The sequence below is a fragment of the Lynx rufus genome, unplaced genomic scaffold (assembly GCF_022079265.1).
Source record: "Lynx rufus isolate CCGP_SWC_20201006 ecotype Redwood Valley unplaced genomic scaffold, mLynRuf1.p SCAF_18, whole genome shotgun sequence".
NCBI classification, from domain to species: Eukaryota; Metazoa; Chordata; class Mammalia; order Carnivora; family Felidae; genus Lynx; species Lynx rufus.
In genome coordinates this window covers 10,980,196-10,995,484 of record NW_025814832.1, presented here as the reverse complement: position 1 = coordinate 10,995,484, position 15,289 = coordinate 10,980,196, and the positions used below count along the sequence as shown (strand labels likewise).

Sequence of the window (15,289 nt, the reverse complement as noted above, 5' to 3'; positions counted from 1 at the left end):
ATGGTCTCACTCAAATGTCGGGTGACTTGTGGTGACTGTTGGCAGGTAGGTCAAGGGAGCCTCGACTGGAACAGCTTATTTCTATAGCATGTGGCCTCTCATTCTCCAGTGTGCTAGATCAGGCTTCTTCAATGCAGTGTTCCAAGACGGTGAGGGCAGAAGCTCCAAGGCTTCACAAGCCCTAGGCTCTAGAACTTACACAACACCACTTTTGCCACATTCTAATGGTTTAAGCAAGCCACAGGGCCAGCTAAGACTCAAGGGGTGGAAAAAGAGATGCCACCTCTTGATGAGAGGAAAGGCAATCACATTGCAAAAGGATACATACAAGGATGGGAGGAGTTATTGCGGCCACGTCTGCAAACAATCTACTATGGTCCGCCCTCTGGCCACAATAATTCATAGACCTCCCACATGCAAAATAGACTCACCCCCTCCCAAGACCCCCAAAGTCATCCAATCATGGCATCAGGCTTGACGTCCATTTTCTCATGAATCATGTCCAGATGCGAATAAGACTCCTTGGGTGCAGCTCCTCAGGTGCAGTTTCTCTTGATCCAACGATCTGGGAACTAAAAAGACAAGTTATCTGCCCCAACACCCCCACTATTTAATGATGAGATGGGGAAAGGATAACCATAAAGGATAATCCTGTTCAAAGAAGAGAGGATGGGAAGTACACAGTGGTCACTGTTCCATAGCAACTCTGAAGTCCAGATGGGTACATGTCAGGTTCCCTTACTCTAGGGGCAGGGAAATTTTTCAGGGTCTTGTTCTGCTCCCTGGCAGTGATTTTCCTAATCCACGGTGCATGGCTCTCCTTTGTTCTTAGCTATGCTCTCTGGGCTCCTGGCTCTGCTCTCTGACAAATTTCTTTTTATTAGATGTTTACAGCTGAATAGCTTTCTCACTCTGCTTCCTGTTTATAGGAAATTGAAGACCCACAAGGCTCTTTGAAGTTTGAACTACCTCTGTCCCTTTTAGGCCCTTTGGTGTAATTATCAGTACAAGTCCATTGAAAACTTTGTGGGCTTCCTATGAATCACACTGGGGGATTTACTCCTTGCCCCAAAAGATACATCCATAACTTTTCTGCACAGATATCTCTATACTTTGGGCATATCAGGCTGCTGTGGGATAACACCTTTAAGATTCTTTGAAACTCTTTCCTTTTAGCTGAGAGGATAATCCACCAGGTAGTGTCTTAAATATCTCTAAGCCTTAAAGGATCTCACAGCTATTCATGACTTGGCCTTTACCCTGAGGTCACTTTTTACTTTGAGGATCTTTTTACCAGATGGAGAGACTGGGAATGAAAAAAAGTTCTGTTTTCAAACTCAACAAGTTTGAAACACCGTCTTTAGCTCATCTCTCTTATTATTCCTTAGCATAAGTAACCAGAAGGATTCGAGATACTTTCAACATTCTGTCTAGATATTTCCTTAACTAGGTCCATGAGTTCATTAAATACATTCTCTATTTTCCAAGTTACCTCAGACAATTTGTTCCATCATTACAGAACATATGCTACCCTTTTTTCCAGACCCTACTAATAATTCCCTCACTGCCTATCCACCATTCCTTCAGTCTTCATTGACAATCTCCACCATTTCCCCAGCCTCCATGTATGAGCCAGTCTTAAAGCCAATGCGACATATTTTACTTTTTGTTATGGCAGCATCACACCTTTAGGTATCAATTTCTGTGGCAGTTACCCATTGATGCTTAACAAACCACCAAAAATTTAGTAACAGGACACTGAGCATTTGTTTACAGCAATTGACTGGGGCTCAGTTGGGTATTTCTGTTGATCCTGGCCAGAAGCTACTAATCATGCAGCTGTAGTCATCTGACAATTTAACTGGGACTGGATGGCCTAACAGGGTCTCACATTCATGACTCAAATGTGGTGCTGACTGTCAGCATGTAGGTCTAGGAAGTCTCAGCTGGGACAACTCCTCTCTACTTCATGTGGCCTCTTTTTCTCCAAAAGGCTAGACCAGGCTCTTCACTTGTCAGTCTGAGACTCAATTCAAGAGGGCAATGGCAGAAACTACAAGACCAGTTGAGGTTTAGGCTTCAGAACTTATACAGCATTTCTGCTACATTCTCTTGGTTAAAATAAGTCACAAGGCCAGCAAAAATTCAGAGTGGGAAAAAGACTCTCTTTCTTGATGAGAGGAGAGGCAAAAATCATATTATACCAGGGTGTGTATAGAGAAATAGGAGAAGTTATCATGGTCATCTTTGCAAATGATCTCTCACATGCTCTTTTCTGTATTTTTCATCCTTTTGTCTCTTCATGCTTTAGTCTGGATTTTCTTCTGAGCTATCTTCCAGTCACTAATTCTCTCTTCAATTGTATCTAATATGCTATTAAACTCCTCTACTGACTTCTTAATTATAGTTATTGTCTTTTCAGCTCTAAAATTTGTTTCTTCTTTATAGTTTCCACTTTTCTGGCAAAATTCTCAATCTTGTCTTTAATTTCCTTGAAAACATTAAGTATAATTACTGTAACATCCTTGTCTGATAGATCCATTATCTAAACTCTCTATGGGGTCTTTTATACTGACTTTCCTTTTTCTTGATTTTCAGTCATGTAATTTGATATGCCTGCTTACCTTTAAATGGCTATTTGATACCACATTTGAAAAATAAATAGAAATAATTTGAGATCCTGGATATTATTATATTTGCTTCTTTCTGGTGATTAGTTACACCAGCAATCCTAGAACTCCTTGCTTGAATCAAAGGTTGAGTATTTTGAAGCTGAGATTTAATGCCTCTGTGGGTTGGTCTATTTCCATTTTATTTTTACTCCTAAGGTATAGTTCCTTCAAGATCCCAACCTAAAACGGGAAAGTTTCCCAGGGCACCCTCCTTAGAAAACCCTGAAGTCTAAGTTTTGTCCTTTTAGTCTTTTAAGACTGTTGAAAACTGCAATCTGCTTTTCAACTGCTTCTTCTCAAACCAAAAGATATCGCCAGGGGAAAAGTGGCCTTAAATGCCACCTCCCTGGGTTTCCTTCTTCTCCTATACCTTAGCCCCGTAATTCTTTACTAACTTGAAAGGTTTCTAATGCCTTGAAATAGATTTGTAAAACAATTTTGTCCAGCTTTTCTAGTTTGTTCTCAATGGGAGGATTTGTTTGCTATTTGGTTAATCATTATTGGAACTTAAGGACATTCGCATAAAACTTCCTAATCTTAGTGTTCTAGATTCTTGAACTATTTGATTCCATGGTAATAAGCAGTTTCAAAATACCTAAAGGAGTTATACTTTTAAAACTTAACATGCTTTTTCTTTTGCCTCTAAGAGTTAAAGTCCTTTCCTTTAGATCCTGTGAGGCACTGATCTTCCTATAAATTCAGGTAAACTACAAAAGGAATGTAGGGTAAAAAGGAAAAAGAAGGGTAATACTCAAAATCTGACATTCAAAACAGGATAATGCAGTGAAACAATGGATTTATCACTTTTATCAGTTTGCTGTTTAATGTTGTTTGCTTTTTAAAGAGGGCAAATAGAAGGTGGCCAGAGACACTACTAAAAGACAGTAGAAAGTAAAAAATGCTGGGAAAAATAAGAACAGTGGGAAGCTAGGAAAGTGAAAGCCCAGAAGGTGTCCAATTTTCCTTTTTCTGACTCATCTTTTTCTGGTAGGAGAAAAAGAAAGTGAGTCAAGTATGTGAGGGTAGTCCTCGGGCAGGAAAGAAGAGACTTCTGTCTCCCAATTATCTAAGATTCTGAAAAGAGATCATTTATTTGGCCTCCACAACTAACCTGTAGTATGGCCACACCAACATGGCTGCAAATCAGAGGGTTAGGCAGAGATCTGAAGCTCAGCTTTCCTAGAAAATCCCCAATGATAGAATGTAGACCTGCCATAGGGTTCCTGTGCCAAGGTGCAGTGGCCATGCAGCACAGACGAGGGTGCAGGCTGCTGAGCTGGCCAGGTAGATGGGACATACAGCATAAACTCTGGAACCTGCAGCCACTTTGAACTGAAGTGAAGTAAAGCCAACCAGAGAGTCTGAGCCCAGCCATGCAAGAGCATCCAAATCAGGAGCTAACCACATAATTTATCTACAATGCCAGCAAAAGAGAAACACAAAAATGTCGAAAGGCATTGTGACTCTTTCGTATCACTATGAGGTCCTGTGAGCCACAGGGATTATATAGGTGTTCCCATATAGGAAGACTTTTATATTATGGAGAATAACTACTGTTTGAATCACCTTATTGAATAAAACCTTACACTGAATTGAACATTGCTAATAAGCAGGTAGGAGCTAGGAGAAAGACTAGCGTACTTACAGACAAAATAAAAAATTACATATTTTCTGGACATCCATATCATATTATGATTATTATCTTTTATTTTATGGAGGTATAAGTGACATACAACATTAGTTTTTGGTGTACAACATAACAGATTGTAGATATAGTGTGAGTTAAATCATGTATCTCTGATATACATGTAAATTCAAGCAAACAAAAACAACTTGTATTCTACCTGTCTGAAGAGGTTAGGGAAGTCATCTGCATTGTTAACTTTTCTGATTCCTTTCCCTCCTCCTCCTTCTGAGGCCTTGATCATTACTGGATATCCAACTTCCTCTGCTGCCTTCAAGAAGAAAGAGAAAAATGGAAATAAGAGTAGTAATAACAGGGAAGGAGAAAACTGGCAGTTTCTCCCTTTAAGAATGCTGCCATTGGTAGGTCCAAAAGTAGTAAAATAGAAAGGTCCTGAAGACATACTATTAGGTGGGGGGGGGGGGGGGGGGGGGGAGCAGTAAAACAGTATTTGTAGCATTAGGCTGAACCAAAAGAAATGGCCTTTTTTGTAGGTAAAAAAGTGGTCAAATATTTGCAATTTCATATGGTTCAATGTAAGACAATCCTGTGTAGGCCAAAAACAAAATAAAACTGTATGTTTACATATAATTATGTATGCTTTCATACACCCGCATATGTGGGTGCAAAAAAAAAAAAGGCTAGAATATACAGCAGTGGTGATAAAAGGAAGATAAATAGATATACCTCTACTTTTTACTGTATTTATTTCTATGTTATTGGAATTTCTTATAGTATGCAGGTCTTCATGTTTTACCTCTAATTTTTATTTTTTTTTTTTTATTTTTTTTTTTTCAACGTTTATTTATTTTTGGGACAGAGAGAGACAGAGCATGAACGGGGGAGGGGCAGAGAGAGAGGGAGACACAGAATCGGAAACAGGCTCCAGGCTCCGAGCCATCAGCCCAGAGCCTGACGCGGGGCTCGAACTCCCGGACCGCGAGATCGTGACCTGGCTGAAGTCGGACGCTTAACCGACTGCGCCACCCAGGCACCCCGTCTAATTTTTATTTTTAAAAAAGGTATAGGTAGTCAATGGTCTCAGTACAGTTTCTGACAACATAAAATATTCAACAAATCAGAACTCTCACATATCCAGAAATTATTTTCTCACTTAACTTTTTGTAAAAGATAAAAATAACAAGACACTGAAATATTTTTTTTAAGTTTTATTTATTTATCTGAGAGAGACAGACAGAGAAAAAGAATGTGTGCAAGCAGGGGAGGGGTAGAGAGAGAGGAGAAAGAGAGAATCCCAAGCAGGCTCCACACTGCCACTGCAGAGCCCAATGTGGAGCTCAAACCCATGAACAGCAAGATCATGACCCAAGCGTTAAGTTGGACACTTAACTGACTGAGCAACCCAGGTGCCCAAATATTAATAAAATTAGTTAGAAAATTTATTTTCAAAACATACTCTAAATGCGGTTTTCACATTTACAACATTGGATAATGATCAGGTAGCAATTCTAAACTTTCTGAAAATTAATTATATATCCATTAAGTAGGGAGCTGGTTAAATCAAGATATGCCCATCTATTAGAATACAGTGCAATTGGGGCGCCTGGGTGGCTCAGTCGATTGAGCGTCCGACTTCGGCTCAGGTCATGACCTCGCGGTTCGTGAGTTCGAGCCCCACGTCGGGCTCTGTGCTGACAGCATAGAGCGTGAAGCCTGCTTCCGATTCTGTGTCTCCCTCTCTCTCTGCCCCTCCCCCACTCTCTCTCTTTCAAATATAAATAAACATTAAAAATTAAAAAATTTAAAAAAAGAGAATACAGTGCAATTATTAAAAAGGATGAGGTGGCTTTTATACATAGTGATATGAAAAATGTCCAGACAGTATTGTTATGGCAAAAAGTAAAGGGGGTAGGTAGAAGTTAACCAAAATTTAAAATAACTAAGTCATTCCTTTGTCAAAACATTCCAGTGATTTATGGTTTACATTATAATAAGATCTAAAATTGTATCAACAGGGGCACCTGGGTATCTTAGTCAGTTAAGCGTCTGACTTCAGCTCAGGTCATGATCTTGTGGTTTGTGGGTTTGAGCCCCACTTTAGGCTCTGTGCTGATAGCTTAGAGCCTGGAGCCTGCTTTGGATTCTGTGTCTCCCTCTCTCTCTGCCCCTCCTCCACTCACACTATCTCTCTCTCTCTCTCTCTCTCTCTCAAAAATAAGTGAACATTAACAAAAAAAATTTTTTTTAAAAACAAACAGCATGATGAAATAGTGTTGGCAAAGAAAGGGCTATCACTGGGTGATAGGGATCAAAGAAACAGCCACGAATGTGGAAAAGACTTAAAAAAAAAATAGGGTAGTCCACATGATATCAGTAAGAAGGCAGGCCTTTTAAGAAAATATGAAAACTCTAGGCACAGGTCATCTATTTAGAATATTTGCAAAGAATTAAAAGAAAAATTTTTAATATTTATTAAAAAAATTTTTTTTTAATGTTTATTTATTTTTGAGAGAGAGAGAGAGACAGAGTACAAGTGGGGGAGGGGCAGAGAGAGAGGGAGACACAGAATCTGAAGCAGGCTCCAGGCTCTGAGCTGTCAGCACAGAGCCTGACGTGGGGCTCAAACTCACCGACTGCAAGATCATGACCTGAGCCAAAGTTGGACCTTTAACCAAGCTATGCAGGTGCCCCAAATCTTCATTTATTTTTGAAAGAGAGAGACAGAATGTGAGCAGGGAAGGAGCAGAGAGAGAGGGAGACACAGAATCCGAAGCAGGCTCCAGTCCCTGAGCTGTCAGCACAGAGCCTGACGCGGGGCTCAAACTCAGGAACCGTTTGATCATGACCTGAGCTGAAGTCGGACACTCAACAGAATGAGCCGCCCAGGCACCCTACAAAGAATTTTAATCTCAGGAGGAAAATGCTTATATAATATAAAGTAGGAAAAGAAAAAAGGATTACTAAACTATATATAGAGAGTGACGTTAATTTTATACTTATCATAATAATTATAAATATGGGAATCTATTAATAAAGATGATCACTATAGGATAATAACATATACTACGAATCAAAAACAGGTCAAAAGAAAATATATGAATGTGTTATGAATATGTATCTATCTCTGGATGGTGGGTTTATCATCATCTCTTTTCTGGCCTTCCAAATCTTCTACCAGAAATTTTTATGTTTAAAATTAAGACAAGGAGGGGCACCTATGTGGCTCAGTTGGTTAAGTGTCCCACTCTTGATTTCAGCTTAAGTTCATGGGTTCAAACCCCGTGTTGCTGTCAGCACAGAGCCTGCTTGGGATTCTCTCTCTCTCTCTCTCTCTCTCTCTCTCTCTCTCTCTCTCTCCCTCTCTGTCCCTCTCCTCTGCCCCACTCATGCTCTCTCTCTCTCAAAATAAATAAACTTAAAAAATAAATAAAACAAAATTATGACAAGGAAAAAAAGGAATTTCAATTGACAAGCAAAATAGCTAGTTCTTTACAAAGGGCTTCTACTTTTGCAAATTATAGCAAATAGAGTATGAGATTGGCAATTCAATTAGAAATATTAATTTTATTAAGGAGATTAAAAGACACAACGTGAAATGCAAACAAAAGAGGAAAATTAGTTGAGCATTCAGCATTTTTCTTGAATTTATAACATATAATTCAAACACAAGTATTGTGTTTTTCTAAAACAGCCTCTTTCATCATCTACTCGGAAGCATAACTGACACTTCCAACTATTTAAAAAGTGAAAGGGGAAAAAACTGAAGAGAACTTATAAAAGAAAGAAAAGGCAATGTTGGAGAAAGGATCTCTTTTTGTTTGGGTTCATGTTTCCAAGAGGATGGACTGTAATCAGCCTCTCTTGGCTCCCACCCCCTTCCCCCAAGGGAAAAAGAACAAATTATGTGATTGGTCACTTTGGAAGGAGGAACTGAGCATGCACAGCTCAGCCTCTTCCCCTTTGGGATCAGCCCACTGCACAGAGCATATGCTCTTTGTCAGCTCTCAGTGATACAAGAAGCTGAATGGTAAAAGCTCTATCTCTGGAGAGGAACATCTGTGGTTATTCAGCACCACCAGTACCCAGTGAGTAAGCATATTTAACTCTGACGTTCGGTTTACAAATCTGATTGTTGCTAAACACGTAAGCCATTTCACCAACATCTCTATTCATAATAAAGCTGACATTTCTCTATCTGCCTGGCTTCTTGGTTCTGAATTCAAGCAGGGCAAATGTGTGTTGTTTGTTGCCCCCCACCCCACAAACACACACATACACATAATAACAGGTAGTACAGTAGAGAATCAGTATTTTCTAAAAGCTCTGATTTAGCCACCTAAGAAATGTTCTGTCCAGGTGAGGGCTTACTTCACAACAAATTTATTTTTGTTAAATTTAGGTCACTTCCTTACTCTATATATCTCCTGGTCTTACAATCCCAATGCCATCATGGGTGCATATCATGAACCAGGCTTCAAATTAACGTTTGTGACTACAATCAGTCAGTTGAAAGACATCACTCTGTAGTTAGTAACCTACCTTCAGCCCATCATCCACATCCTTCACATAACCTTTTTGATATAATTCCTGGGGAACATTTAAGATACGTTTTGAAAAATCATTTTCCTGCCAGTCCACACGAAGACCTGTAATAGATAACGGTAACTTAAAAGCTGCTTTAAAAGCTTCTGTTTTGTCAATTTTCTGCTATTCCTTCTTTAAAATGACCTCATATTTATCCAAAATTAAGGATATGTGAGAAAAAAGGATGCCATAAAACCCTCAATTCTCAGGGTTAGCAGTATTTAGCTCTAGAAGACCTGACAACTTGGGTTCTTACCTTGGAGGAAGCCAGGAGAGCTAATAGGGAGCAAACTTATAAAAATGCAAGAATATACAAGACTGAAAAAAAAAGCATGTCAGACTTCTCACAGCAACTCAGCAGGCAAAATACCTTCAATTTGTGTGTTCAGGCCTGCTCCGGGGCCAGAGGTCTGGGAAATAATTCAATCTTTATGAGCCCTTGGAAATGGAAATGGCGGTTTTATTGGCCTCAGCAGAGTCATGATTCCATGCTCCCTGAATGTCCCTGTACTCAGCCACAAGGGGTATGCTATAGCCTCTCCATTCAAACGAGAACAAATTCAACCTTTTATTTTAAACTGTTTGACCCAGCAGGTCTAGAGAGGATATTGCAATCTCCCTGGAGAGCCAGAGTAACAAGAGTTCAAATCTGTTGGGCCTCAAGGCAATGGTCGTTCCCATTTGAAAGACATTTTAGTTTGTTGTTCCCTGTGGTTGAGTACTAAGCAAATTTATATTGTTTTTAGTTATAATGATTCACATGGCACTCTTAAAGGGATTTGTCTAGTATAAATCATTTTAAGAAAAATTTTATTCTTCTGTATGCCCAAAAGAAAGGTTGACTACTGCCCTCATTTTCTGCATCAAGGGCAAATGAGAGTTTGAATTAACAGCCAAAGTAAATAAATCATCAATAGATGGTAGGTTGACATGAAGAAAATGATAGTAGGCAAACATTTGAGTAAGTGGGTTTTTCTTAGTGAACCAGGTCTCCTGCCAGGCAGGTTCAAAGACCTAATTCTGCCTAAGTCCATCTCTGATGAAGATTCTAGCCTGCCCAGAGTAAATCCAAATCTACAGAACCATATGAATTTTCCCAGAGTTTCCTCAAATTCAAATTAAATCTCAAGATCATTTAAATCACAGTTTAGCACATGTGTAACTGGTACAAAATTTATACTCCTAAGACATGATAAAATCACAGGTGTATAAATTAGCCTAGGAGATATAAAATACCATAAATCAACCTGGATTTTATTTCTTATCCTGAAGAATCCAAATAACATTTTAAATAACCTTAAGACCCAAGCCACAGTCCCAAATATCCTACTGAACTTTTCTGCACTTCAAAACACAAACAAGAAATACTTTCTTACCACTCCCACTCCAGGGAAGAGTTGGGATACCAGCAGTTTGAGCCACTATGGAAGATGCAATCTTATCCCCCAAAGCCCACATGGCCTGGCTTGGAGGACCTAAAAATAAGAAAAGAACCCTGATTTTAACGTTTTGGCCTCATTTCCATCACATAGGTTTCATCTTTTATAGAATTATTTTTGTATTTGTCTGGTCTCCCCTACATCATATATCATGGAGATCGTGAACTTGATTATGGGGATTACTGTGTTATGACTCATCTTTGTACTCTTTATAGAACTTAATGTAATAAGCTTTTAGCATACAGTGAGAGTTCAGCATGTATGCTGAATTAAATTCCTGACAAATCTAACTCTGATTTTATCATTGTTTATGATCCAATTTGACAAGGTTATCAAAGTCCTTTTTTTTTTTTTAAGCAATCTTAAAATAAAGGACTTATAAAATTTGGGGTTCAAGTCTGAGATATGCCCTCCTTGGTCTTAGGAGAATCCAAAAGGAAGATTTATCATTAGTAAACATTTATCTCTTTAGAAGATTTCTCTCTGCCAAAGGAAAGCAGAAAAGTCAGAAGAAAGAGCTCTCACTTATAGGAATATAACTTATATGCTTAAATGTGAAGGTGCTGATTCATATTTAAGGGCACAGTCCTAGGGCATCCTAATATTCAATGATCTCTGCTACACAAAAAGAGGTCCTTTCTCTACATATTTTCTTAAGGTTAATGCCAAGTTTTAAAAAGCCAGTGTTTTGGAAATCAGAGCCTCCTCCATATCTCACGGAAAAGAACCCGAGGACAGAAAACACAATCAAGATGAAGAAAGATAAGTAGGATGTAAGAAATGAGGAAGAGGTATGTGGAATTTGAGAAGCTTAACAGAAGACAGTGGAGGAAGGGAAGGGAGAAAAATAGTTTCAAACAGACAGGGAGGCAAACTATAAGAGACTGTTAAATACAGAAAACAAACTGAGGGTTGATTGGTGGGGGAGAGGAGGAAATGGATGATGGACACTGAGGACGGCACTTGTTGGGATGAGCACTGGGTGATGTATGTAAGCAATGAATCATGGGAATCTATTCCCGAAGCCAAGAGCACATTGTATACAAGGGATGTTGGCTAACCTGACAATAAGTTATATTTTTAACAAAATGAAGAAGAGAAAAAAAAGAAATGAAGAGGGTTACTCTGAGAGCTGCTGATTGATGAAAAATAAGAGCCCAGTGCATGTTAAACAGAAGAAAAGCAGAATATAAAGTGGAATGTGGGCAAAACTGACAAAGAGAACCAGAAAGACAGGAAGAGTATGTTAGAAAGGTTTACCCATGAAGGCGATGCCATTTTTCAAAAGAAGTTCTGGGAGCTTGGGATTCTCAGAAGCATGACCCCAGCCAGCCCACACTGCCTATAAGGGAAGATAATATGATTCTTTCTTAAAATTCATACTAAAATAACATGATAAACTGTACTACTCTCTACCAAGACTGGCCCCACACCATGAGGTACAATAGCTCCAGAGCTGCCTAATGCTTTAAGTCGGCAGAAGCTGAATTACTTGATTCTTGGCAAACTTTTTATGGAACAAGAATAAGCAGTCCATTGTGTCAAAACCTCTGTAAAGAGGTCAAAACCAAGTTGAGGTTGATATTAAGATCCTGCTAGTCTTGTTACTCTTTAGGAAACTCAATTCATAACCTTTCCACTATACTCTACAGAGCCTTTTCTAGAAATACTAGTTTTCTTTCACAGTTTCAATTACTTTGGCCACCCAACTCCACATTTATATTTAGTGGTTATACTGCCATATAAATCTCTAGTTTTGTTTTTTTTTTTTCCTCTGGGCTTAAGTACATTTATCCTAAACATCCTAACACAATAGGGAAGAAATAATCTATTTCTATACTACCATATTCTCAGCTAAGAATATTCCATTGGAAATAGGAACTTTTATTTACTTGAGATAGTTTGAAGGTGAAATGGATAGTATAAATAATCTCTGAGAGACCCTTACAGACCTTCTGATTGTATTATGTTTATTTTTGCCTCATTCATTTTTTCCATCTTTCTTTTCCCCATCTGTTATACCCCTCACAAAAAAAGCTTTATCAATTTTCAACAAAGATGCTTTATATAAAATTTAAAGTTCTTCTCTGGATAGCCCCTTGTGTCTAACTGTAAAATGGCTAAACTGGTTTGAAAGGACACACTGGCATCTCTTACTTGTACTGGGATCCTTTTAGCAATATCAAGAATTAATTCCACGTTTGCATAGTTGTTGTTGTTTGGTCCTCCTGGCACCGGCACATAGTGATCTGCCATCTTAATGTATTCTGAAAATGCAAGCAAATTAATAGAGAACACATGCTTTATTTCCAGAAATAGAACAGAGCACAACTACATAAAGGACGATACCATCACAGTTAACGACTGGACAAACTGCATTAACGAGGTAAGTCCCAGGACATTTAGTTAGAGGCTCTGACTTTGTTAAGTCATGGGTACTAACATGCTAATCTGGTATTCAGGAAGCTCTTCTACTCAAACAACAGCTCTCAAACATTTCACTATGTAACCTTTTTGAAGGGCCTTTAAGACCTCTCTATCAAGGATGATATGTCACTTAGAGACCCCTGTACAATTATTTATTCTGATAAAAAGTTTTAGCCCTAACATCCTTTATCTTTAACTTGCACTGTACTCTGAGAAGCCCTTTTCCTGATGTCGAGCTGTGACAAACTGGGAAAGAGGGCAGAGCCTGAAGGGTTTGTGGACTGGCTGGACAGGAAAGGTTAGTTACTGGCATATACCAAGGGCTTGAAAAGACTTTATCTGGAATGTTGGAGATAATAGGTATTTGAAAGACACTTTTGAAAGATAACTTCTTTCCCTCCTTACATTTTTTTTGCTCTGTATTCCCTTTCAAATTTGTCACCTGATGTCTCTCTCTTCCTATTCCTGGCAATAATGGTAGAGCAGCTACAATGTGCAGTAAGTATATTAAGCAGTTTATATATATTATTTACTACTCAGTAATCCTATATATGATAGGTATTATTGGCGCCTAATTTACAGGAAATTGGCTTGGAGCAGTCAAATAACTTGCTCAAGTTTATTTATTAGCATTCCTTCTATCTTATTCTTAATTTTTAAAGGTTTTACATCCTTCTAAAAAAAATTCCATTCAAAGTAAGATGCAAAAACCTATAGTTCGTTCCAAATAAAAACAGGTTTATTGTTCTCTTTGACTACAAAAGGAAAAACATGTTAATTATTTTTAAAAAACTATAATGCATCAGGATGAAATAATACCATTTAACAGTCAAAATCACCCATTGCCCCACCACTCAAAGATACTCCAATATACTATGCTCCGATATACTAGAAATCATCAGTTGTTAACCAATTTAACAATATATTGTGGGTACCTTCCCCTATGTGACATAGAGATATATTTAATATATATTTAGTATTTTATATATACTTAATATAGACCCAACATTTCAATGGATGCCTACCATTCCACAAAGTAACAATAATTCATAATTCATTTAACTACTAACTTATTGATGGGCATATAAGTCATTAATAATTTGGAAAATATTAAAATAATAGAATGATGAATATCCTTACACTGCTGTCCAATTATACCCTCAGGATATAGTCCTAGAAGTAAAACAACTAGGTCAAAATGTATCCACATCTTCAAAGACAGAACCATGTTAGACTCTCATTAGCAACATGGATGACAAATTGTCTGTACTCTCACCTATATTAGGTATAATCACTCTTTTAAATTTTACCAGTCTTATAAACTTTAAAAAAAAATCCCCGTTTACTACTGTTTCAGTTTGCATTTCTTTGATTACCATTAGTATCAAATTTCTTATATGTTTACTGTCCCTTTTTCATTCTTCTTTTATTATCTACCTAATTCATGTTCTCTGTTCCTTTTCTATTGAAGGGTCATTTGCTCTATTATAGTTAGACATTCTTTGCTGCCAGTATATTTTTCCAGATTACAATCTGTCTTTAACTTTCTTTTTTTTATTTGCAAAATAGAAATTTTTATACAGTCAAGTCTATCTAACTTTTCTTCTGTGGTTTAGTCTTTTCTGAAGTTCAGTAGCCCTAAGTACAGGAAAAAAAAGTTACTTTAATTGCTGACCTACATACACACACACACGTGCACACGCATGCACACAGGGTCTGCAAATGTACAGCTGTCACCAACCAACAACAGTTCAGAGTTCTACACCAATCAATCTTCTGTTATCACTACTATAGACACTAATGAGAAGCCCTGGTAAGTAGAAAAAGAAATTGCATCTTAATCACACAGCCTGGATTTCTCCATTACCCCCTGGTTCCCACAATTGCCATAATTACAGCAGAGATGCTATTCTAGAGAATATTTACAAATGAACAAAACTCCCCTCCAAGGATAACACTCATTTCTTTCTATGGATTTCATTAATCATCCACCTTTCATGACACAAAAATATGCAACTGGGTCAATTACTACCACCCTTACCATCCCTTAACCTGTCATGTCAGCCCGCTCCCCTCCAGGTCTCAGGATAAAGTCCTCTCCTTATGGTAATAACCAGCTCTTGTATCTAAGGCTCCTTCTCCATAATCTTTTAAATTGTAAAAGTAATGGTTATCTTACACTGGATTCCCATGATGATGGCACAATGGTATAAGTTTACCCAAACTCACAGAACTGTGTATTTTTCAAATGATGACTTTAATGGTACATAAATTATATTCAGTAAAGCTACTAAAATAATTAACATAACAGAAAGGTTAGAAAAAAGGAAAAATCAATCAAAATAATTCAATACCACTGGTATCATAATCCTTTCTGAGTTCTTTTTCAAATAACTTGTAAAGAAATTGTAAAACTGTATAAACTCTTTGTAAAAAAGTTGGAAAAAGAAGAAACAGAAATAAAAACACCCCAAAATACCACCCCCAAAGATAACTAGTACTGCTGTTGGTATATGTCATTA

At 37.9% G+C, this 15,289-nt stretch overlaps 1 protein-coding gene across 1 annotated transcript in view; it reads right to left on the bottom strand.

The window, feature by feature from the left end:
* ACACA (acetyl-CoA carboxylase alpha) overlaps nucleotides 1–15,289 on the bottom strand; it is a 282,243-nt gene that overhangs the window by 173,598 nt on the left and 93,356 nt on the right. The window contains exons 6-10 of the mRNA XM_047080882.1: nucleotides 12,498–12,607; nucleotides 11,601–11,682; nucleotides 10,278–10,376; nucleotides 8,857–8,963; nucleotides 4,517–4,627 (exon numbers count right to left, since the gene is read on the bottom strand). Of these exons, the coding sequence (XP_046936838.1) occupies nucleotides 4,517–4,627; nucleotides 8,857–8,963; nucleotides 10,278–10,376; nucleotides 11,601–11,682; nucleotides 12,498–12,607 (509 nt within the window). The remainder of the gene's footprint in view (nucleotides 1–4,516; nucleotides 4,628–8,856; nucleotides 8,964–10,277; nucleotides 10,377–11,600; nucleotides 11,683–12,497; nucleotides 12,608–15,289) is intronic.